This window comes from Lissotriton vulgaris, chromosome 7, assembly GCF_964263255.1.
Source record: "Lissotriton vulgaris chromosome 7, aLisVul1.2, whole genome shotgun sequence".
In the NCBI taxonomy this organism is placed as follows: domain Eukaryota; kingdom Metazoa; phylum Chordata; class Amphibia; order Caudata; family Salamandridae; genus Lissotriton; species Lissotriton vulgaris.
Genome location: NC_141695.1, coordinates 1,720,713,850 through 1,720,737,229, shown reverse-complemented (window position 1 = coordinate 1,720,737,229; position 23,380 = coordinate 1,720,713,850). Strand labels below are relative to the sequence as shown.

The window sequence follows — 23,380 nt, the reverse complement described above, 5'->3', positions numbered from 1 at the left end:
TGAGCGCAGGGGTCACTACTCTCTGCGCTAGGGAGCTGTTAAGGAAGGTAATGGGGGGTTCAGGACAAGAGGAGTAAATTTGTTGCAGGATTCGCGCCGGACAGATGTCTGCCGGAGAACCTGACTTTACTTTGGGGAGTATCTCCAGGAATACCTCCTCAGTGAGGGGAGGGATGGAGGTAAGAAGATTTTGAATAGTAGGAGGAGAAGGGTCAACAAAGGCAGACGAGGGGGGGGGATGTTGGCCTTAATGGTAGCGATCTTGTCGAGAAAGTAAGCATTTAGTTGGTTGCATAGAGGCTGGGATGGGGGGATTTGAGGTGAAGCTCTGTCGGAGTAGGCCAGGTCCTGCACTATACCGAAGATCTCCCTGGGTTTATTTTCGGCTGATATTATTTTTGTTGAAAAATAAGAGGTTTTGGCGGCGAGGATTGCAGTCTTGTAATCGGCAAGTGATGTAAGATAAAGGGTTTTGAGTGAGGGACAGTAATTTTTTCTCCAGTGCCTCTCTGCCTGTCGAACGGACAGTTTTAGTTCTTTTAGGTGGTCATTAAACCACCTATTCGACTCCTTGGGTCGCCGGATGGAAATGCGACGCAGGGGAGCCACTGAGTCACAACCTCTAGCTAACCAACCAATGTATATAATAAGTTGCTTATTTATCTATTTTTGACATGTTCTTGGTCAGGGAAAGGGGGGGCGGGGAGGGTGGGAATGCATTTATTATGTAAAAATTGTCAATAAAAAGATATTTTTTTAAAAAATAGCTAACTTCCCGTATGTCTTACTTTTGAAACGCCCGAAAAGATGATGTCGAAAGACAATCGAAGTCGAAGGGTTTTGATGTCAAAAGATGAACGAGGTCAGAGGTGCCAAAAAAGGGATGAATGATACCCTGGTGAAGGAAGCCTCAACGTCAAAGAGTAAATCGATGACCATGCCAAAGACCGATCCGCCTAAATCAAGCGGAAGTAGAGACACCGCAAAGCCGAAATTGGTAGAGAAAAAAAGGGAGTTTGGTGAATCCGTTCGTGAATTTCGGATCCCTTCAAAAAATTCAATGAGAAAGAGCCAACTGACAAAGACGTAGAATAACATAACCCTGCTATGACACCAGAGCCACAGGAGGAAGAAAAACAGGAAGACTTCTTTGATGAATATGATCCTCATAAAATGGCGATGGGTATGTTTCAGGAGATAGATGGATCACAATATATGGAGACTCGGTGGCAAGACGCTAACGGATTCCCCCAAGGCGGGGTTTGAGGCTTATTCATCGATGTATTCGCCTCCGAATAATATTGCAATGTATGGACTTTTAGTAAAAAAAAGCTGCTGATAAATGTGGAATGCAACTAGAGGAGGAGAAAATACAATTGTGCTTCCTCCTGGAGACATTGCTGCCTTCTCAAACTAGAAACCAGTTCCTACCAATGCTACTAAGCATTGTGCATCAAGGTAGGAAAGCCTTTAAGGAACCTGCAACTTGCAGGGCAGTAGCACAGAGAGCAGAGAAAAAGTACAGGCACTCTTTCAAAGACCATCTATTTATAACATGAACTGCCCTTGCTGACTCCATCATTGCTACTACAGCCAGGAAAAGAGCAAACCTACCATTGACTTCCAGACAACCACTGGATAAAGAAAGCAAAAAGACGGATATGGTGGGGAGAAACTTTGAGAGCGGTTCAGCAATCTGAAGGCGCAAAGTCAACTCAAAAGCAGATAATCATACCAACACCGGGATGAGATGGTGGAAGTGATGAAGCACCTGCCAGAACAATATCATAAGATGTCAGTTTCCCTGGCAGAAGAGGGGGGGAAAACATTGCAAAAACTTGCTTGAAATCTGCACTAGACACAGCAGACACTGTAAGTAGATAAATGATGGCCGAAACAACACTAAGCCGTCATACAATGCTATGGGTGTCAGGTTTCAAGTCAGAAGTACAGGCAAATATTATCAACACGCCTTGCAATGGGAAACAACTGTTAATATTAAGTACAGTGGATGAAACCCTTCAACAACTGAAGAAGGATAATAAAAACTGCTAAATCAATGGTAGCCCTGTAATTTAGGGGAGAACTCCGGAGAGGGTCAACATTGGTCCGAAGAGCGGCAGGCAGAAGACGTTTGTCAAGCACAACTTGCCGGACGCGCGCCGAAGCCGCGCCTAAGCCAAGCCCGTCTGCGCCCGTCCGCGGCCGACCGGGGACAGGGGCCATGACCCCTGCCCAAATTATGAGTAAGATGCCGGACTCTAGCGGGAACTTTACTTATACACGCCGCGATTTGCTGGATCTGGTTGGTACGACGGCCATAAATACATCTGACTGCGCTCACATGGGTCCGATGGACACTTACGGCCCATTTAGCTGTTACAATTGTAGATGGGAAAGCACCCCCACGCTGATTCCCGTGAAACTAAATTTACCTACAGTTCCCCTTAAATGCATCTACACGAACGCAAGATCATTACCCAAACACTCCACCTATTTTTGGGATCTTCTTAATGAACATCAACCCGATCTATTGTGTTTATCGGAAACTTGGCTAGATGACCACAATATCCCTGATATAGTCACAGCCCTTCCCCCAGACTATAATATATTGAATGTTAATAGAGTCGATAAAAAGGGTGGTGGTGTAGCTCTATTGTTCAGAGACCACCTCTCATGCAGGCAAGAGAGTATCGTGCCGGCTGAAAAATATGAAGTCCTGGCATTTACTGTGTCCATGAACACCAATGTACTATTCGGAGGCTTTTTAATCTATAATCCCCCAGGTTGCACTTTAAACTTTAGTACACAACTACTTACACAAATCATGCCTGTCTGTTTGAAGAATAAGAATATCCTCCTGCTTGGAGATTTTAATATACATCTGGACAACAGTAGTAGCTCCCTGACGAATCTACTAGTGGAAGACATGGCTATCCTGCAATTATCTCAGAGAGTCCATCAACCAACTCATATTGCAGGACACACATTAGATTTGATATTCTCTAATATTGAATCTATAGACATCGACCCTTTAATACCACTGTTATGGACTGATCATTACTTGATTACCTTTCGTATCAATCTTCCTATCCCCCAGACCAAAAAACACAGTGTATTTACAGTAAGCACGAGAAATTGGAAATCTTTCACAATTGATAAATTTAGAAATCATTTCTCACACCCCTCTTGCACAAGCACCAATATCCATGAGGAGATAGATCTCCTTCACAAAAATATTAAAAATGCTCTTGAACATTGTTCGACCACCCAATCTCGTCATACACCAGGCAACAAAAAATCAGAGAGATGGTACGGACCTGAGCTTAAACTTCTAAAAAGAAATTGCACTTTTTTTGAGCATAAATGGAGAATATCCAAAACAGATGAGACCAAAGATAACTTCAGGAAAGCTCAAACACTCTATCACAGGGCAATCAGAAAGGCGAAAAAGGAATACTTCACACGTAGAATATCTGAGAATAAAAATTCCTCAAAAGAACTTTTTAAAATCGTCAAAGAACTATGCAACCCAACCAATCTCTCCCTACATCTTACCCCCTCACAGGAAAACTGTAATAAGCTCAATGACTTTTTCTGTGAAAAAATTGATACCATCTATGCCTCCTTTCCAAATCACCTGACCGAAATCAATGAACAGGATGTACCAACCGTTGCACATACCAGCTGCCACGGTTTCGGCCCTTTTTCAGAAGAGGAGGTAGAAAAGGTCATGCTTGAGGTCAAGTCGGGTTCTCCACTTGACCCTTGTCCACATCACATTTTCTCCCAGGTAACCCCTGTAATATGTCCAGTAGTTACTAGAGTACTCAATCTCTCCCTTAGTTCTGCTGAATTTCCAAATTCATGGAAACAGGCCCTAGTCACCCCTTTAGTAAAGAAGGCGGGAGCAGACGTAAATAATCCGGCCAATTACAGACCAATATCCCAGCTACCTTACTTATCAAAGGTTCTGGAGAAGCTAGTCAACAGAAGTCTTTCCACATTTTTGGAAGCAAATGGTCTGCTGGATGATTCACAGACAGGGTTCCGGACAAACAACAGCACCGAAACTACACTCTTAGCGGTGACAGACAGTATCAGAACCAAGGTGGATCAGGGTAGAACAGTCGCACTGATACTCCTTGATCTATCAGCGGCTTTTGATACTGTACCCCACAATCAACTATTGAACATCCTGGCAGAGAAAGGAATACTGGGCAAAGCATTAGGATGGCTACAATCGTTCCTAGCGGATCGAACCCAATCAGTACGCTTGGGTGACTACACATCCCCTCCACGACTCATAAAATACGGAGTTCCCCAGGGGGCGTCATTGAGCCCAACTTTGTTTAATGTATTCGTCTCCTCGCTGGCAACCATTGGCAAAAAGTGGGGTGTCGAAATGTGCTCCTATGCTGATGACACTCAGCTGATGGTCACCATTGATGGAAATGATGACTCCAAAACTAGATTGACGAACTGTTTGACTGAATTGGCAACTTGGATGCAGGACCACTGTCTTAGACTAAACGCCGACAAATCCGAAATCCTACTGTTCGGCAGAGGTACACAGGCCTGGGACAACAGCTGGTGGCCAAGTGACTTGGGTTTGCCTCCCAATCCCACTGCTAAAGCAAAAAACTTAGGAATAACACTGGATAGGGACTTATCCATGAAATCCCATGTTTCTATAACTTGTGGAAGGAGCTTTGGACTTTTGAAGTTGCTTAGACGTGTCTTCCCCTGGGTGCCAACGGATTGCAGGAAAACCTTAGTCCAGTCACTACTGATGAGTAGGCTGGACTACGGTAACTCTCTGTTTGTAGGCATGGCAGATTATCTCTTTTCTAAATTACAGTTGGTTCAGAATGCCGCTGCCAAAGCCATCTGCAATAAAAGAAAATATGATTCAGCTAAAAGTTGCATGCGTGAGCTTCATTGGCTCCCAATGCGGCAACGAGCCATTTTTAAGCTGTTGTGTATTTCTCATAAGGTACTCCACGGCTCAGGCCCCACCATCCTACACGACAGGGTCAGATTTCATAAACCCTCTAGACACCTACGATCTATGACGTTAGGAAGAGCAGTTATCACCCGAGCTCGTACTGTCAGGATGGGAGAGCGGGCCTTCTCTCACATTGCGGCAACAAAGTGGAACGAGCTACCCCCTAAAATTAGAACAAATGACTGCTTTGTCTCATTTAAGAAACAACTGAAAACATTCCTTTTTCCCAGGCTAGATCAATAATCTTCAATCAGAGCTGATGTCAAATCACTTGCAACTTTCTTCAGCGCCGTGATGTCCTTTCAGGATGAAATGTTAGCGCTTTACAAATAAATAAATACAAAATACAAATACAACTTCACATAATGGGTTTCAGGGCGCAAGCCAAGCACACACACCCTCACAACAATGGCAGCATCAAACATCTACGTTTTTCGGTGGGCCATGAGCATTTTCAGTTCGCTGTGCTCCCTTTTGGCCTTACCAGTGCCCCTCAGGTGTTCACCAAGGTGATGGTGGTGGTTGCAGCTCTTCTGCGGAGGTCAGGGGTACCAGTCTTCTTCTATCGCAACGACTAGCTGTTGAAAGCAGGCTCGCCACAGGCTGTCGTCTCCCACCTATAGATATGGCTAACCTCCTGCATTTGTTGGGGTTCGCTATCAATGTGCCAAAGTCACACATGGTTCCCTCTCAGGCGCTTCTTTCCATCGGAGCTGTTATAGACATGGTGCAGCTTTAGGCCTATCCTCCTGGAAGGCAAGCCGAGGATATCTTGGCTAAAATGCCGATACTTCAGCCTCTATCCTGGGTTTCGGTGAGACTGACTCTGACTCTGCTGGGCCTCATGGCCTCCTGCATCCTGCTTGTGACACCTACACTTTGGCATATGTGGACTCTGCAGTGGGACCTGAAGTTCCAGTGGGCGCAGCATCAAGGGAAACTCTCTGACATGGTCGCCTTTCTGCTCATACCAATCCTGCCCAGAGTTCTCAAGAAGATCAGGGAGAACCGAGGCCCAAGTCATCCTCGTGGTCTCATATCGGCCACGGAGAGACTGGCATCCCGAGCTGTTGAGCCTGGCCGTCGGTCCTCTGATCAGGCTGCCCTTTCGGAATGATCTTCTGCAGCAGCAGCTGGGGAGGGTTCTCCACTCAAACGTGTCAGTGGTCCATTGAGCGGTTACAGTTGACCGTTTTCGACCTTCCGCCCGAAGTCTGTAACATTATCTTGGCAGCCATGCGTCCCCCCTACCAAGAGGTTTACGCCTGCCATTGGGCAGAATTTGTGACATGGTGCACAGAAAGACACAATGATCTCCTTTCTTTCCCCCCTTTCTCAGGTTTTGGTGTTCGTTCTTTCCCTTGCCCAGCAGGGCTGTGCTCTGGGCACTGTTAGGGGATATCTTTCTGCAATCTCTGCTTTTCTTCGGTTGCCTGACCAACCTTCCCTTTTCCAATCCTCTATTGTACATAGGTTTTTTAAAGGGTTGCAGCGTAAATTTCCTTCCACTCCTTTCGTTATGCCTCAGTGGGACCTTAATCTGACCCTGACATTACTGATGTGTGCTCTGTTTGAGCCCTAGCATAAATGTCTTCTCAGACTTTTAACCATCAAGACGGCCTTCCTTGGGGCCACAACATCTGGAGGGTCAGTGAGCTTCAGGCCTGGTCATCCAAGCCTCCTTATCTTGACATCTAGCCAGACAAACTTCTGCTTCATACATGAGCCTTTTTTCTTCAGACAGTGGTCGCTCCATTTCATGGAGGCCAAACCATCACTCTGCCTACCTTTTATGCCCCACCTCAACCCTCCAAGGAAGAGGAGCATCATCACCATCGGGACCCAAATAGAGCGTTGTCGTTCTACCTTGACTGCAGGAAAGAGTTCCTGGTGGACAGCCAACTCTTCGTGGGGTATGTAGGAGCGAAAAAAGTATAGGCAGTGCATAAGAGAACCATCTCAATATGGATCTTACTCTGTATCAACATCTGCTATGCATTGGCTAAAAAGCAACCCCCTGAGGGTATGTATACTTTTTTCACCAGAACTAAAGCTGCCACTTCTACGTTAGCTCGGCTGAGTTCCAGTCCTGGACCTCTCCTAGGCCGTAACGAGAGCTTCCCTGCACACGTTTACTGAATACTAGTGTCTGGACAGTCCGGTCCGTAGGGATGGTCAATTTGCCCTTTTCGGTCTGGCAGGACTTCCTCGTGTGGAATTTGTTCACAGGCCCACCTCCGGGGAGGTATTGCTTGGGTATCTATTCTAAGGTAGGAAATCAGAGCCTAGAAGTTTCTTTCAGATGAACAAGTTACTTATCTCTGGTAATGCTTTATCTGCTAGAGACTCTATCTAGCTGGAGATTCTTTACCGACCCACCCATCCTCCCCGCTCTGCAAACTGATTTCTAGGGACAGGGCTTTCCTCTTTCAGGGCCATAGTTCTCCAAACCAACTGTTAGTGGCTCCGTGCTTCTGACGTGGAAAGTTGTGAAAAATAATTGACTTCAGCGTGCCTGGGTGGCACCTATGCAGGCACCGCAAACGCCACTTCTGGCGTGGATGCCAACAATAACACGTGGAGCTGAACGGCATCACCTACTGGCTTGCAGGGGTACTGCTCACAAAAAATATTCGGACCCAGTCTGACGCCTGGGAATAATTCTAAGGAAGGGAAACTGCAACTCATAGAGCCTCTACCAGCCAGGCGTTACTGAAGGTAAGTTACTTGTTCATCAGGGAAACTACTGAACATAATCCCAAATTCCAAATCAAGGCGGAACACTACGTCCTATACTGGACATCCACTTTATAAACAAGTTCATAAAGACCCAAGAATTCAAGATGGCAATTTTGCGCAAGCTAAAACAAGGGGAGTATATGGTGTTCTCAAAGATGCATACTTACTCATCCCAATGAAGCACAGACACAACATTTGTGTTTTGTGGTGAACAAGACACACTATCAATTCAAAGTACTGGCCTTCAGATTAAAATCTGCTTCAACGGAGTTTAGAAAGTGCTGAGCGACAGTGGCAGCACACTTGCGAAGGCAAGGAATATGCATATATCCTTATTTAGACATCTGGCTGGTATAAGCTAACTCTCTAAACAAATGCAAGAGAGAGAGAAATAAAGGTCATATCAGCACTTTTCCGTTTGTGGTTTTTAATATACAGAGAAAAGTAATTGCCAGAACAAGAATAATTATTTTTGGGGAGCAGGAATTACAAACAAAGGCTTTCCTTGCAAGAAAAGGATAGTAATGATACTTCAAGAAACTCGCCTCTGCCAGAAGTGGCAGTGTCCGACAGTGAGGATGGTGGGGAAAATGCGGGGCAGATGGCCTCCTGCTTCCCTCTAATTCCATATTCACGGTTACATAGGAGACCAATTCAGAAGTGGGTTCAAAGCTAATGCTCGCAAGCCATAGGGAGTTGGGAAGATCTAGTGGTTACCATAAAAAGAGTACAGGAAGGGATGGCATGGTCACATTTAAAAGCGTTTTTTCTACAAAATCATTTTTATTGGCATTTTCTTTGATTAAGTACATCTCATCAGTCAGTGACATTAATACACAAAAGATTTATTACATTCCTTTTATACCTGAACATGAAATTGGATAGCATTGTGTCGTACGGCCCCCTGCACAGTCCCAACAATTGGTGATGTTGCTGTGGGACGAGTGGTGAGGCGATATCGGCATTCATGCCAGGTAGTCTGTGTTTTGTACTGGGATGTGATGTGAACTCTCATTATTAGCCTTATGTGTTAGGGGCTGTTATGCGCCAGTAATGACAGAAACTGGAACGAACAGGGGAGGTAGCACTGGGATACCTTCTGTCGTACTTTGCTTCCCTGGGTGTTGGCCGCCTGGGTATTGCATTATGGTATGGTGTCTAGCTAGGGATATGCAGGTGGAAGGGGGGGAGTTTGGAGGGGCAAGCATTAAGTATGGCATCTATGGCCCACTCACGGTTTTCAGTTGCGACCCAACCAGCTCCTAACCCCTCTAAGAATTACCCTGAATTGCCACAGGGGTTGTGTGCACCACCTGGGAACGGGTAGCTGGGGACTCCGGCGCCGTCGATTTTTTTCTGTACGAAGGAATGAAGTAGCATGGCCAATGACATAGATATAGGATGTTTACGGGCTCCGTTAACTTCTTTTGATCGGAGTACCTCTTCCTCTGCTGCGCACCATTTCTTCACTGCTCCCACCCATGCCGCTAGAGGGGGACTCCCCGGTGCCTTCCAGTGCATAGTTATGCACCGCTTGGCCAGTAGAAGCACAAAGGGCGCAAAGCGCATCTCTACTTTCACACTCTTGCGACGCTTGCAAATGCCAATTTGTTGTGTCCAGACAACCATACCACCACTCCCTAGCCAATGCAGTGTTGATAGACAGGACCGGAAAAGATTTGCTAACCCGTTTCACCCATATTCTCTTATACAAGGTAATCAACAAATGCTAACAGTCCAAAATGAAGCTATTGCTCATTGCCCCACAATGGGCGAGTCAAACTTGGTTCTCGGACCTAATAGAATTAGCGCAAAACAACAGTCAGTTTAGATTGATTCTGAGATTACCAAGGCAACAAGACCTGCTATCTATACAAGGGGGAGAGTTCTCCACCCAGAACTAGAAACTTTGAGTTTAGCAGCATGGCTCCTGAAAACTTCGAGTTTGGACGTCTAAGTCTACCAGAAAACACAATGGCGATTCTCAGAGAAGAAAGAACTCCAAAAACAAGAAAGTGCTACATAGCTAAATGGGAAATATACTCAAGATGGTGACAAAAACTAGGCCTATTAAGAGGAAAATACTAAGGAGGCTTCAGTCCTAAAGTACCTTACACGTCTACTGGATGTCTTACTAATGTATGCCTCACTAAAGATACATTTAGCATTAATAGTGGCCTACATAAGAGGTCCTATAGGTAAGAGTTTCTTCAAAGCACCTATAAAACGGATAGCACCACCTAGAAGGGTGGCTGCCCCTACATGGAACTTAAGTCTGGTATTCACATAGCTAATGAGGAAAACCTTTTAACCTTTAATCAAGACCTTTCCAAAAATGATCACTTTGTAGACAGCATTCCTTACTACATTTTTGCAGCGTGAATCTTTCTGGATTCACTATTCTGTGCATTATTCCGCGGTTTTGTGGTTGGGTCCGGAATCGTAGTCTTCTCTTTGTTTTGTTTTTTTTGTAGCCCAGGTGGGCGTCGACTTCCCACCTTTTGGTGTATTTCCGGTGACGTCCGCACCCACTCTTGGGTGCCATCTTCAGATTCTTTTTTCCGCGGTTGGGTCTGGATCGTTCCCGAGAGGGCTCCAGACATTTTTGGAGAAAGAAGAAGAAAACACGCAGTTTTTGGACGAAAAACATTGGAGAAGACTTCAGGAGACTACATCATCGAGAAGATCGACGAAGGAGGGAAGGAAGTTCAAGAATTTCGAATTTCCATCGAGGAATGCGAGCGCAGGGTGCCCCCTGAACGCATGAGATGTACAAGACTCCTTTCAACTTCTGCGGAAATTCCACCACAAGTACGCACAGAAGGACCAGCACCTGGTTTGCAACCTCTGCCTACCGGTAGCCCACGAGAGTAGCGACTGCAACGCCTGCTCCGCCTTTACGCCGAAAACTCTTCGAGTTCGAGCGAGACAGAGAGTAGCCAGCGCCACGATGCAGGGCAAGGGCCAGCCCCCATCCCTTCGAGTCCTGGGACTATCTTCAGACGAAGAAGACAACAACGCCGCCGAAGACGACTGCTACACGGTCGTAGAGACCGATATTACGAAGACTCCAAAGAAGGTAGGAGACTCTACGGCCCCTAAAGCCCCGAGAGACCCTGAGTCTCGAAAGATCGAGGGAAAATCCTCAATCGCTGGCACCGAAAGCTTCGGCGCCCGCACCTAAACCCAGGCCCAGCGGATCCTCTGAGAAGAAGTCCCCGGCGCCGTGAGCTGAAGATCAGCAAAAGCCATCGAAAAACATCTCCGAAAAGGAACGTCTGACTCAGCTGGAGAAGGACCCGAAAAAGACTCCAGCGCCGACGCCGAAAATGAGCTCGGCGCAGAATTTACCGCCAAAGAGACCGGCCGAACCATTGGACACAGATCTGGCTGCCGAAATGGAGAAGAAGAAGAGGCGTCTCGAAGCTGAGATGGAAAACATCCTGCAACAAAAGAAGGATTTCGACGCCAGGATGAAAGACTACATAATCCCAACGAAGCCCAAGCCACAGGTGCACGAGGTGGTCGATGAGGAAGAGGATGAAGTTGAGGAACAGTCGGACAATGTCGAAGCATTCGACAAACCGGACGAAGACGAGGCCACCTTCGACTACTATGAGGAGGACGACGACCGCAGGATGCTCCTGGGTTCGGCGACCTCGGAAGCTCAGGAGATAGACTGGCAAGAAGTTGACACAGAGAGTCCTGAAGAAGGCGTCGACACGTATCCTTCGAGGCCTTCGCCGCCAGATGACATTGGGGTGTACAACACTGTCATCAGGAATGCAGCGGCTGTCTTCAAGGTGAAACTCGACGAAGAGCAGCAGAAGTCGGACTTCCTTCTCGAGACATTGCTCCCCACCCAGACCAGAAGCCAGTACCTGCCAATGCTGGAAAGTGTCATGGCACAAGGGAAAGAAGCCTTCAAGGATCCGGCTACATGCAAGGCAGTCACCCCAAGGACTGAAAAGAAGTATAGACATTCATCCAAGTACCCACCCTATATCCAGGGCACGGTCTCAGCTGACTCAATCATTGCTGACACAGCAAGGAAAAGGGCTAATGTGCCTACTACCTCAGGGCCACCTCCAGACAAGGAGAGCAAGAGGATGGACTTGGTAGGGAGAAGAATCGAAAGGAATACCGCGATGCACTGGCGAATGGCCAATTCCAAAACACTACTAAACAGGCATCAGTACCAGATCCTGGAGGAAGTGGGCCAGTTGATAAAGAACATGCCTCAGGAATTCAGGGACGGAGCTGAAAACCTAGTCGGAGGGGGAAAATGTGGCAAACTCTTGCATCAAGACAGCTCTGGACGGAGCTGACACCTCCAGTTGGCTCATGATGATGGGCATCACAGAAAGAAGACAAGCCTGGCTCAGGGTGTCAGGCTTCAAGCCAGAAGTACAACACAGCATCCTGAACACACCGTTCAACGGACAGACCTTGTTTGGGGCCCCTGTAGATGAAAAGCTGAGCCAACTAAAGAAATACAATGAGACAGCAAGGTCCATGGGGGCATTGCAGATCAGAGGGTCGAAAAGGGGCACCCCATCACGAAGGCCCAACGGCAGGGTTGGTAACTAGCCAGGAACATCGCACATGGCGGTCCAACAAAAAAAATGTAAATTGATACTTGTATAGTGCACTACTCACCCGCAAGGGTCTCAAGGCGCTTGTACGAATACCGCTGTGGAACCCATCCTTGCTTTCCCTGTGAGGCGTCCACTCCTGGGCACCCCCAAGGTGGAGGCCAGGCATCCTTAGCATTGTGGGGGCCGTTGTGGAGATTAAGCAAGCTATTGCCCAGAGTTGCAGAGTGGGACTCCATGATTGGAATAGGCACCGAGAATTATCAGGTCCGTGGAATTTTGAGCCCAAGACCCGCTGAGGCGGGGAATTGAACCCTGGTCCCGGGCTAGACCTCTGCATCAGGGTCTGCCGCTCTAATCATTGAGCCACACTTCTCCCACCAGGCGGAGAGCCAAACACAGCAAGGACAACAGAAGCAGTCCTGGCAATACCAGCAGAGGGACCAGTCCTTTCGCGGGAGAGGCAACGGACGTGGCCAGAATAGGAGGGGAGGACAGCAACCCCCCGCCAAGTGACTTGGTCAGGCAACGTGTGCCCACCCAAATAAGAACTCCCAGGGTGAGGCACAAGGACAACACGCAGGGGTCAAGCGCACTAAACACCTGCATACATGTGAGACCAGTGGGAGGAAGACTAAAGCATTACTTTCAGGAGTGGAAGGCAATAACTTCGGACAAATGGGTTCTAAACATCATGCAGTTCGGATACTGCATAGAACTGGAAAAGACACCAACAAGCAGAAAGCCAAAAAGAAGTCAACTAGCAAGGAAAGAGCTGCAGCTACTTCAAGAGGAAGCAAGAGAGCTCCTGCAAAAACAAGCCAAGATCCACTACCTTACAGAGAAAGGAACAGGGGGGTTTATTCAATGTACTTCCTGGTGCCAAAGGTAGACGAAATAATGAGACCCATCCTGGATCTAAGGTTCTTAAACAAATTCATAAGAACGCAAAAATTCAAAATGACCTCCCTACAAGAGGTGCTTCCTCAATTGCAAAGAGTAGACTTCATGGTCACCATAGACCTAAAGGATGCCTACCTACACATACCAATGAACAGAAGTCACAAACATCTGCTCAGATTTGCCGTAGGGGAACACCACTATCAGTTCACAACCCTAGCGTTCGGTCTAAAGTCGGCGCCAAGGTTCTTCACAAAGTGCCTTGCAACAGTCTCAGCACACCTAAGAAGGGAGGGAATACACGTATTCCCTTACCTGGATGACTGGCTAATAAAAGCAAGGTCATACCAGATATGCAAGGAGCATGCACAGAGAGTGACAAGAACACTGATGGACCTGGGATTCTCCATACACTGGGGGAAATCCTCAATGGAACCAGAACAAATACAAATCTTCCTGGGAGCTCAGATCGACACCGTACAGAGCAAGGTGTTCCCAAGCGAGAAGAGGTCAGTTGCACCGGTGAAGGAGACAAAGCTCTACCAGAGGGGGCAAGCTCGGACAGTGAGAATAAAGAGCAAGATCATGGGCATGATGGCATCATGCATACACCTAGTGCCAAATATGCGGCTGCACATGAGACCTTTACAGGAGTAGTTACAAGAGCAATGGTCACAAGTAACAGGTCGTTGGGAGGATCTAGCGGTTGTAATGCATTCAGTGCAGAAAGAAATGGCATTGTGGAACATGGAGAACTTGACAAGGGGAAAGCCTCTAACGCCGCCAACGCCAACGGTGACCATCACCACACAGATGCATCCCAGAAGGGATGGGGAGCTCGCATGAAGAAACACAGAGTGAGGGGTCTGTGGACACCAGCAGATGCGGTCAAACACATTAATTACCTGGAGTTGAAGACCGTTTTTCTCGCTATAAAAGCCTTCCAGACAAAACTGTACAACCAGAGAGTTTTGATCCAGACGGACAACACGACAGCGATGTTCTACATCAACAAGCAGGGTGGAACACAATCTGCCACGCTTTCGAAGGCGCAGGAGATATGGGCATGGGCCATCCCTCTCAACATAGACCTGCTAGCCATACATCTGCCAGGGAAGGACAACGTAGAAGCAGATTGGCTCAGCAGACAAAACATCGGCAACCCACGAATGGGAGCTCAATGCACAGGAGACGAGAAGGCTGTTCGACAGGTGGGGGACACCGTCGGTGGACCTATTTGCAACACGCCAAAATGCAAAATGCCGAAACTTCGCATAAAGGCTGGGAGGGGTCCCTGGGGAATGCCCTATGGATAGACTGGTCGAGGACATTTGCCTACGCTTTTCCCCCCGATACCGCTGATGCACAAAGTCCTCAGCAATTGCAGAGCGAGCAACATGACACTGATACTGGTCGCACCACAGTGGGCCAGGCAGACATGGTATTCGCAGATCATGGAGATGGCACAGAGCGCACCCCACAAATTCGGTAGGAGAAAAGACCTGCTCTCCATGCGAAACGGGCAGGTGCTACACCCAGAGCCAGAGAGCTTGAGCCTAGTAGTGTGGCTCCTGAGGACATAGAATTTGCGCATCTGAAACTACCAGAGAGCACCCTGAGGGTACTTCGGGAGGCATGAAGGCCCAGCACACGAAAGTGCTATGTATCGAAACGGAAGGGATTCACTCTATGGTGCAGGAGAGAGAAGCTGCACAATAAGATGCAAAGGGACTCAACGGTGCTTAGATACCTCACGCACCTACTAGACAAGAAACTAAGCTCATCCTCCTTGACAGTTCACTTGGCAGCAATAGTTACTTACACAAGAGGGGAAACGTGTAAGAGTTTCTTCACTTCACAAGTGGTTAAAAGATTCCTGGAAGGAGCTAAGAGGATTGCGCCTCCAAAGAGGGTGCCACCACCTTCATGGAACCTTAACCTGGTCCTAACAGAACTGATGAAACATCCTTTCGAACCAATTCACATAGCATCCCTAGAGAGGCTAACAATGAAAACAGCTTTCCTGGTAGCAATCACCTCGCTGCGCAGGGTAAGCGAACTACAGGCTTTAACGTTACAGGAACCCTACATCCAAATTCACAATGATAGGGTGGTAATGAGAACGGACCCACACTTCATGCCGAAGGTGGTGTCATTGTTCCACATGGATCAAACCATACAAATACCAAGTTTCTTCCAGAAACCGACAACAAGCGCTGAACGAGCTCTTCAAACCCTAGACGCCAGAAGGGCAGTCATGCACTACATTGAAAGGACAAAGCAATTCTTTGTTTCCTTCGCAGAGAGTTTCATGGGAAAACCAGTAACTAAAGGAACAATTGCGAGATGGATCGCACAGACAATACAATTCTGCCACAAACAGGCAGGGGAAGAACTGGCAGGAGGGACACGGGCCCACTCTACCAGGAAAAAGGGAGCTACAATAGCTTTCCTAGCCAACACACCCATTCAGGACATATGCCTGGCGGCAACATGGGCTTCAGTGCACACGTTCACAAAGCCCTACTGTGTGGATATACAGATGAACAAGGAAGCACAAGTCGGACAAAAGGTGCTTCAACACATATTCAATAACCAAAGCTCATCTTCCACCCAGCCGCCAGAAACATGAGAAACCGCTACAAAGTCTATGCACAGCATAGTGAATCCAGAAAGATTCAAGCTGCAAAACGAATAGTTTCTTACCTGTCGGTGTAGTTTTGCAGCTTGAAGATCTTTCTGGATTCACTAGCGAACCCACCCACCTCCGCCAGAAAGATGAGGCGGGTGAGGAAGGGGGTTGAAAACATGGACAATTACTTGAACAAACAAGCCTTGAAGGTTAAAGCAGTGAATGACTTACTAGAACATTGCCATTACTTTGGTAACAGAACAAACACGAGAAAAAAGAATCCGAAGATGGTGCCCAAGAGTGGGTGCTTCCGTAGGAAGCGTGCCGACGACACCGAAAATACACCAAAAGGTGGGACGTCAACGCGCACCTGGGCTACTAAAAAAACAAACAAAGAAAAGACTAAGATTCCGGACCCAACCACAAGACCGCGGAATAATGCACAGCATAGTGAATCCAGAAAGATCTTCAAGCTGCAAAACTACACCGACAGGTAAGAAACTATTTGTTCTTCGCCGAGTAATTACATTACAGGTACTCCCAATCCAAGAGCCATAGTTGCAAATACACAGGGCCAGAATAGTCATGAAGACAGATCCACAATTCCTACCTAAGGTAATGGAGTACTACATAAACCAATAAATTAAAAGTTTTTCTAAGAACCAAGCAGAAAGAGCTTAACACACACTGGATGCAAGAAGTGCAATCGTACTATATGGAGAAAACAAAAAAACAATCTGGAAAGCAGAGCAGCTATTTGTGTAATTTACAGATAACAGCATGGCTAAAAGACCTTCAAATGGATCCAACCCCCCCCCCTCTCCCCCCCCCGACTGTAGAAAGACCGTCACCCACACACTTATCACTAGCAGACTTGACTACGGCAATGCCCTCTATGCCGGAATCAACAAAACCCTTCTACGCACGCTCCAAACTAGCCAAAACGCTGCTGTCAGGCTCATCCTAGGGAACCACGCCACGAACATATGACCCAAGACCTGCAAGACCTCCACTAGCTCCCCATCGAGAAAAGGGTCACCTACAAACTCCTCACCAACGCCTACAAGTAATAATAATAATCCTGTATTTGTAAAGCGCACAGCTACCCGTAGGTTTCCCGGCGCTGGGGGCCGTCGGGAAGATTAAGCAAGCTATTGCCCAGAGTCACATGGTGCTTGGCAGACCACTGCCGCCGGTGCTGGGGATCGAACCGTGATCCCCGGCGTCCGTCGCCCTGGCCGCTGCGCCACACCTCTTCCGTGGAGAAGTGTGGCTCAGGGGTTAGAGGCGGCAGACCCGGAAGCTGAGATCGGCCCTGGACCAGGGTTCAATTCCCCGCCTCGGCGGGTCTTGGGCTCAAAAATTCCACGGACTCGATAATTCTCGCTCCGGTGCCTTCTCGACTGACGGGTTCACACTCTGCGACTCTGGGCAATAGCTTGCTTAATCTCCACAATGGCCCCTCGCGGCAGGATGCCTGGCTTTCACCTTGTGGATACCCTGCTGGGGTTATCTCACAGGGGAATACCAGGACGGGTTCCCTAAGCAAGCCCTTAGATACCGACCTCGGTCAGTGATTTGCGCTATATAAATACATGTACATGTACATTCCACTCAACAACATCGGACCCAAAATACCTCAACGACCGAGTAGGTTTCCACGCACCCAAGAGGAACCTCCGCTCGGCCAACCTCGCCCTGGCAGAGGTCCCCCGCATCCACAGAAGCACAGCGGACGGGAGGGCCTTCTCCTACAACACAGCCATAACAGGGAACACACTCCTTGTAAGCATCAGACGCTCTCCAACCTTGCACATGTTCAGGAGTGACCTCAAGACCTGGCTCTTCGACTGACCGGAGCAGCCTCCCCCCCTCCCCTCCCACCCCTACCCCCTGCCTTGAGACCCTCGTGGGTGAGTAGCGCGCTTTACAAAGCACTGATTGATTGAAATATCTATCTGTATTATTGAAAAGATCCAAATGTGTCACACAATTGTGGGTATACAGCTACAAACCAAACCAAACCAAAGGCACACTCTACTCGCAAAAAGGAGCAACAATAGCCTTTATAGCAAACATACCATTGCAGGATATTAGCATAGCAGCTACTTTGTCCTTGGTGCACACATCCATAAAACATTATTGTAGAGACATTTAAATGAACAAGGAAGCACAAGTGGGACAAAAGGTATTGAAACATCTATTCACTAACTCAAGCTCATCTTCAAACTAACCTCCTCAAAAATAAAAACTGCTACAAAATAAATGCACAATATGGGAATCTAGAAGAGATTCATGCTGCAAAACAAATTGGTTTCGTACCTGTAGGGGTAGTTTTGTTGCTTGAAGAGATTTCTGGATTCACAAGCGATACACCCACCTCCTCAAAAGATGGGGGAACAAAAGAAAATAAAAATATCTGAAGATGGCGACAGCGCATGGAAGCTTCTGGGGAGGGCGTATGACATCAGGAGATGCTGGGTTACACACCAAATAGTAGGATAGTCGGCGCACAACAACAACAACAAAAAAGAAAGAAAGAGAAGAAGGGCTAATAGTAGACTGGAAAAATCCATACCCAACTACTAGATGTCGGTATAATGAACAGCATGTGAATCCAGAAAATTGTTGAAGCTACAAAACTACTCCTACATGTAAGAAACCATTTTGTTTTGCAGCATGTTTTTAAAATTACAATTTACCTCAATGTAGAGGTCAAATCAGCAATTGCGTTTATAGGGTGGAAAACAAAATATTATTTGCTTGTACTGTTGTTAGGTAAAATCAGAATTTACTTCTTTGTGTAGATTTTAAAATTATGTTTTTGTAATTGTGTATAACATAGTTCTGTAGTGTAATTCTACAGTGCAGTTCAGTTTGTGACCGCTTGTCAGTGTATTTCTGAACTGTGATTGTGGTCTGAACGTCTAACTGCCTCTTGCATGTCTCCTGCCCCCAAACGCCTTTTCTCTCTTCTGCCTGTTGTCCTTGGACCCATTAACATGCTCTTCCTCGCACACTCCTACCCCTTCAACACCTTCCCACTCACATCTTTCTGTCCTTTTTCCATCTCTTGCAGAAAGGGAGACCTGAGGACCCTTCTGCCTGCAAGAATAACAAGCGCGACCGTCAGAAGGACACCTCAGAGAGTGAAGGGGAGGGGTCTAAGCCCCCCAAGAAGAACAAGACAGAGGTGGGTTTATTTCGACGTATACCATCTGTGCTTTGAATGCAGAAGCTGTCACTGTGTCCCCCCCTCCCCCCCTCCCCCCCACCCCCACCTCATGTGAGGCAGGACAGGCTCCACCAAAACCTGTAGGATAGACTAGTTGCTGAACCCTTGGTAGACCGCACCCAAAAAGGGCTCAAACTCTCAGAGGGAGAAGGGTATATGGTAAAATGTAATATCCTAACCTCTTCCTGGAAGAAGTTGTGGTAGATACTACTTTGACAGCATTTGATAGCTTGCTTGTCCTTTCTGAGACACAGTGGGAAACTGCTCTTGTGGTAGAAAGTGTGTACGGTCATCAGACAAGTCAGTACCTGTGTCTGTCTGTCTCTGTCAGGGAAAGGTCTAAACTCTGGTCTCCAAGTGGGAATGGCACTTAAATAAGGTTGTTCTCCTGCTTAGACAAAAGCCTAGACTGCTGGAAAGCAGGAGGCAGCCAAGTAAACAACACCTGCTTCTGCGTGGGCTGGCCTAGATAAACTGTTGTGTTCAAGGCATATGAGCTGCAGATCTCACACTTAGCATTAGATCGCCACCTGGTGTTGGGCTCGGATGATTGCATGTTGTTGTCGTCTTAGAAGAAGTCTTTGTAGTCACGAGATAGGTGACTCCTCCCTTTGACGATAGTGCGCATGGGCATCAACTCCATCCTTGTTTTTTTCCGCCACTGGGTACGGATGTGACTTTTCCGCTCCGGTTCGAAATCTAAGTAGTTTGACGCGAAAAATCTTACGTATTTTCTTCCAAATAACTTTTAAACATCTCAACCATCGACTCGACTTCATCGACTCGATTCCGGTCGTCGATGCGGGCCGTTGGGCCTATCCACACCATGAGGCCTACAGCTCATGGAAAGGGCGCCATTCAAGAAATGCTACCAGTGTGGCGCAGTTTCCGCACAGCGTCCATCACAAGGTCTGTAACCTGTGCTTATCACCTGAACACGACAAGCCCAGCTGTTCAGCCTGCGCATCCTTTCGATCGAAGAAGACCATTCGAGATCGAAGGGCCCGCCGACACATCATGCTAAGATCAGCTCCGGAACCGGTGTACATCTTCGACAAGGGCCCAGATGTCCCAGAAGAAGATTCCGAAGATCACAAAATCGTATCTGAGGCAGATGACTCCATCACTCCGGGTCAACCTGTGAGTACTACTGCCCGTACCTCAACCTCCCCACCGCAATCGAAGGCAATGGTCAACACTCCGCCTCCTGGGCCCAGTCGTGACCGAAAACTTACTTCAGGAGCCCCGCCTTCGAGCCTGGATCCGAAGAAAATCGGAAAGCCTTGCGGTAGCTCGACACCGAGCAAACCGCACGTGCCGACCCCACTGAAACCGAAAGAAGTCCTGGCTCCGAAACCCGTTCCGAAACAGTCGACTTCGAAAGATAAACCGGGCCCGAAAACACCCAAGCCCATACACAAGCCGGCTTCGAACGCTTCCATACCGACGAAGCCAGATTCAGATCCGTAACCAAGATCCTCAGAGCCAAAACCTACGCCAAAGGACTATAATACGCCTCCTAAGGCTAAAGACTAACAACAACCACACTCGGAACCGAAAAAATTGGCGCCAAAAGCGGTTCCACCAGAAGAGGAGCTTTTTCATCCTGATCCTAAGTAGAAAAAGATCTATATTGATCCAGAGACAGGACATGTTACCACTGCACCATATAGAAAGAGAAAGTTAGACAAAGCACCTGCTTCTCCAGTGCCTGTGAAGAAGGACTCTGCCACATCGCCTATGCACCCTTCTTCTCCTATACTTCCTTCTAACCCACCTCCTCTTCCTAAACCTATTACACCTCAAAATTCTCCTCCTCATTTTTTTTCCACCTCATACACCTCCTCATAACAATGATGATGACATGGGGGCAGGGGGTGACCCAAATGACCCTTTTATCTACTCCAATGATCCACCTGATTGGGAGTACCCGGTCACCCAAGACGTACCGGACATCCCAGATCCACATCCATACCCGTCAAAACCATCTTCTCCAGAAGATAATATCGGGTTTTGACATTTAATCAATAGAGCTGCCATCTATCATGGTGTCACAATGCACTCAGATGAGGCAGAGGAGGACTTTTCATTAGATACTTTTGAACAATCCCAAAAGTCAGTAAAAATATTACCCATGATTAAAGGGGTCATTAAGCTTGCCCCCGAAGTGTTTAAAGATCCTGTATGTGCTAGAATTATAAACTCCAGAATATAAAAGAAATATAGGCCTGCCCCTGGAGATCCTGCCTATATTAAGGGACAGCTACCCATAGATTCTCTAGTCGTTTCCAACGCTAGAAAGCGCGCTAACTCCCAAACTTCAGGAGAAGCGCCACCTCCTGATAAACAATCTAAAATGTTAGACGCTTCAGGTAAAAGATTAGCTGCCCAAGCAAGCAATACATGGCGCATAGCTAGCACACAAGCACTGCTCGCAAGATATGACAGGGCCCATTACGATCAGTTAGAAACACTACTACAGCATCTACCTGACCAATATAAAGCACAAGCAAATGATCTCATCCAAGAGGGTAAGCTAATCTCAAAATGCATCAATCAAATGTGCACTTGATGCAGCAGACACTGCCTCTCGAGAAATAAATACTAGTTAATCCGTCGACGCCACGCATGGCTACGCAAGAGGTCCAGACTACTATCTTCAACCAGCCATTTAACCAACAACAGCATTTTGGGCCCGCTGTAGACGCAGCACTAAAAAAAATGAAACACAGAGACTGCCAAATCTATGGGAGCTTTACAGTCCCCACAAACACGAGGCTCCTTTCGTCGCTCCGTTTACAGAGGAGCCTCTAAACAAATGGGAGCAGACAATTCATCTTCCTTTAAAGCCAATACACAAACATCCCCCAACAGAGGATATTTTAGAGGTGGATACAGAGGAAACCGCAATAAAAGAAGAGGTTGAAGTAACAACACTAATCGTACCTCTTGTGAGAAAGTGCCATCTTTCTTGCATTGGTATGCCCCCACTTTTTTCTGAACTGCTGATGTGCTTTGACTGAGTGTGCCCTGGGTTCCTTCCAACCAGGTACCCAGGGCCTGTGTTCCTTCCCTAAAACTGTGCTGAAACTAAAAACCCAATTTGCATCTCTGGCCACCTGTCAGCCCCTAGAAAATGGTACCCTAGGTACCCAGGGCAAGGTGACCAGAGAAGACCCCAGAGGGCTGCAGCATTATTGTGCAACCCTCAGGGGCCCTGTACCCTGGCACCCAAACACTACCTTTGCAGGCTGAGTGCCTAAGTGCAGAACTAAACAAAAAGTCGACATGGCACACATCCCTGTGTGCCATGCCCACAGAACCCACTGCCCTGGAATACTCCAGTCACCCCTCTAGCTGGATGCCCTATGCCAGAGGTGGGGGCGCAGGTGCATGAGCCCTGTGCCCCTACAGTACCTTGGGCCATTCCTCGGCATTGTAAGTGCAGTGATGCCAATAAGAGTATATGGTGCTGGGAGGTTGTCATTACGAACTCCATAGCACCATAATGGCTACACTGAAGACTGACAAGTTTGGTACCAAACTTCTCAGCACATTAAACCCGCACTGATGCCAGTGTGGGATTTAATGTAAAATGCACAAGAGGGCATTTTAGAGATGCCCTCTGAAACCCTAACCTACAATCCACATCTGAGCTGAGTACCGGCAGAGGCTGCCACACAGCAGACATGTTGCTGGACCCCTGGGTGGAGAGCCATCCTGGGCGAGGTGCTAGGTCTCCTACCCCAGGATGGGCAGGGGGAAGCTTCAAAGGCATGCCGCCTCTGTGAGCTTCTCCAGACCATTTTCTGTACCCAGCAACTGGCCCCCCTCAGTTCTAACCCCCACTCTGGCGGGAAAAACTACGTCAGGAAGGGGGGTGTGCCAGCCTGTGCCAACCCCACCGGTGGGGGAGACGAGGTGAAGCGCGACCCCGGGCTCTGGCCATCTTGTAGATGGGGAGCCCTGCCCAATCCCAGCTAGGCTCCTGCCCCCCTCCCACAGGAGAGGAGCAGGCTAGGGGGTGTACTCACCCCAGGACAGGGACCCATTGGTCCCTGTCCTTGCCCTACATGTAACGCCCCTAAAATTCAGTATTTAGGGGTTCCCTGAAACCTTCCTTCCTCAGATCCCGAAAGAAAAAAAGAAGAAAGAAGATCAAGAGGAAGAAGACCCGCCATGCAGCTCCTAACAACAGGACGACAACAACTGACTTGGCCCCAGCGCTACCGGCATGTTGATCCTGGAACCTGCTCCTGCCTAACTTACCA

General features: G+C 47.7%; 1 protein-coding gene across 3 annotated transcripts in view; it reads left to right on the top strand.

Annotated features, from left to right (window-relative positions):
* ATN1 (atrophin 1) overlaps positions 1 to 23,380 on the top strand; it is a 220,025-nt gene that overhangs the window by 80,994 nt on the left and 115,651 nt on the right. For all 3 annotated transcript variants that reach the window (XR_015297639.1, XR_015297640.1, XM_086932919.1), the window contains exon 4: positions 18,954 to 19,067. Coding sequence is in view for 1 of the 3 variants with exons in the window: in XM_086932919.1 (XP_086789045.1) it covers positions 18,954 to 19,067 (114 nt within the window). In the remaining 2 variants the exon portion in view is untranslated. The remainder of the gene's footprint in view (positions 1 to 18,953; positions 19,068 to 23,380) is intronic.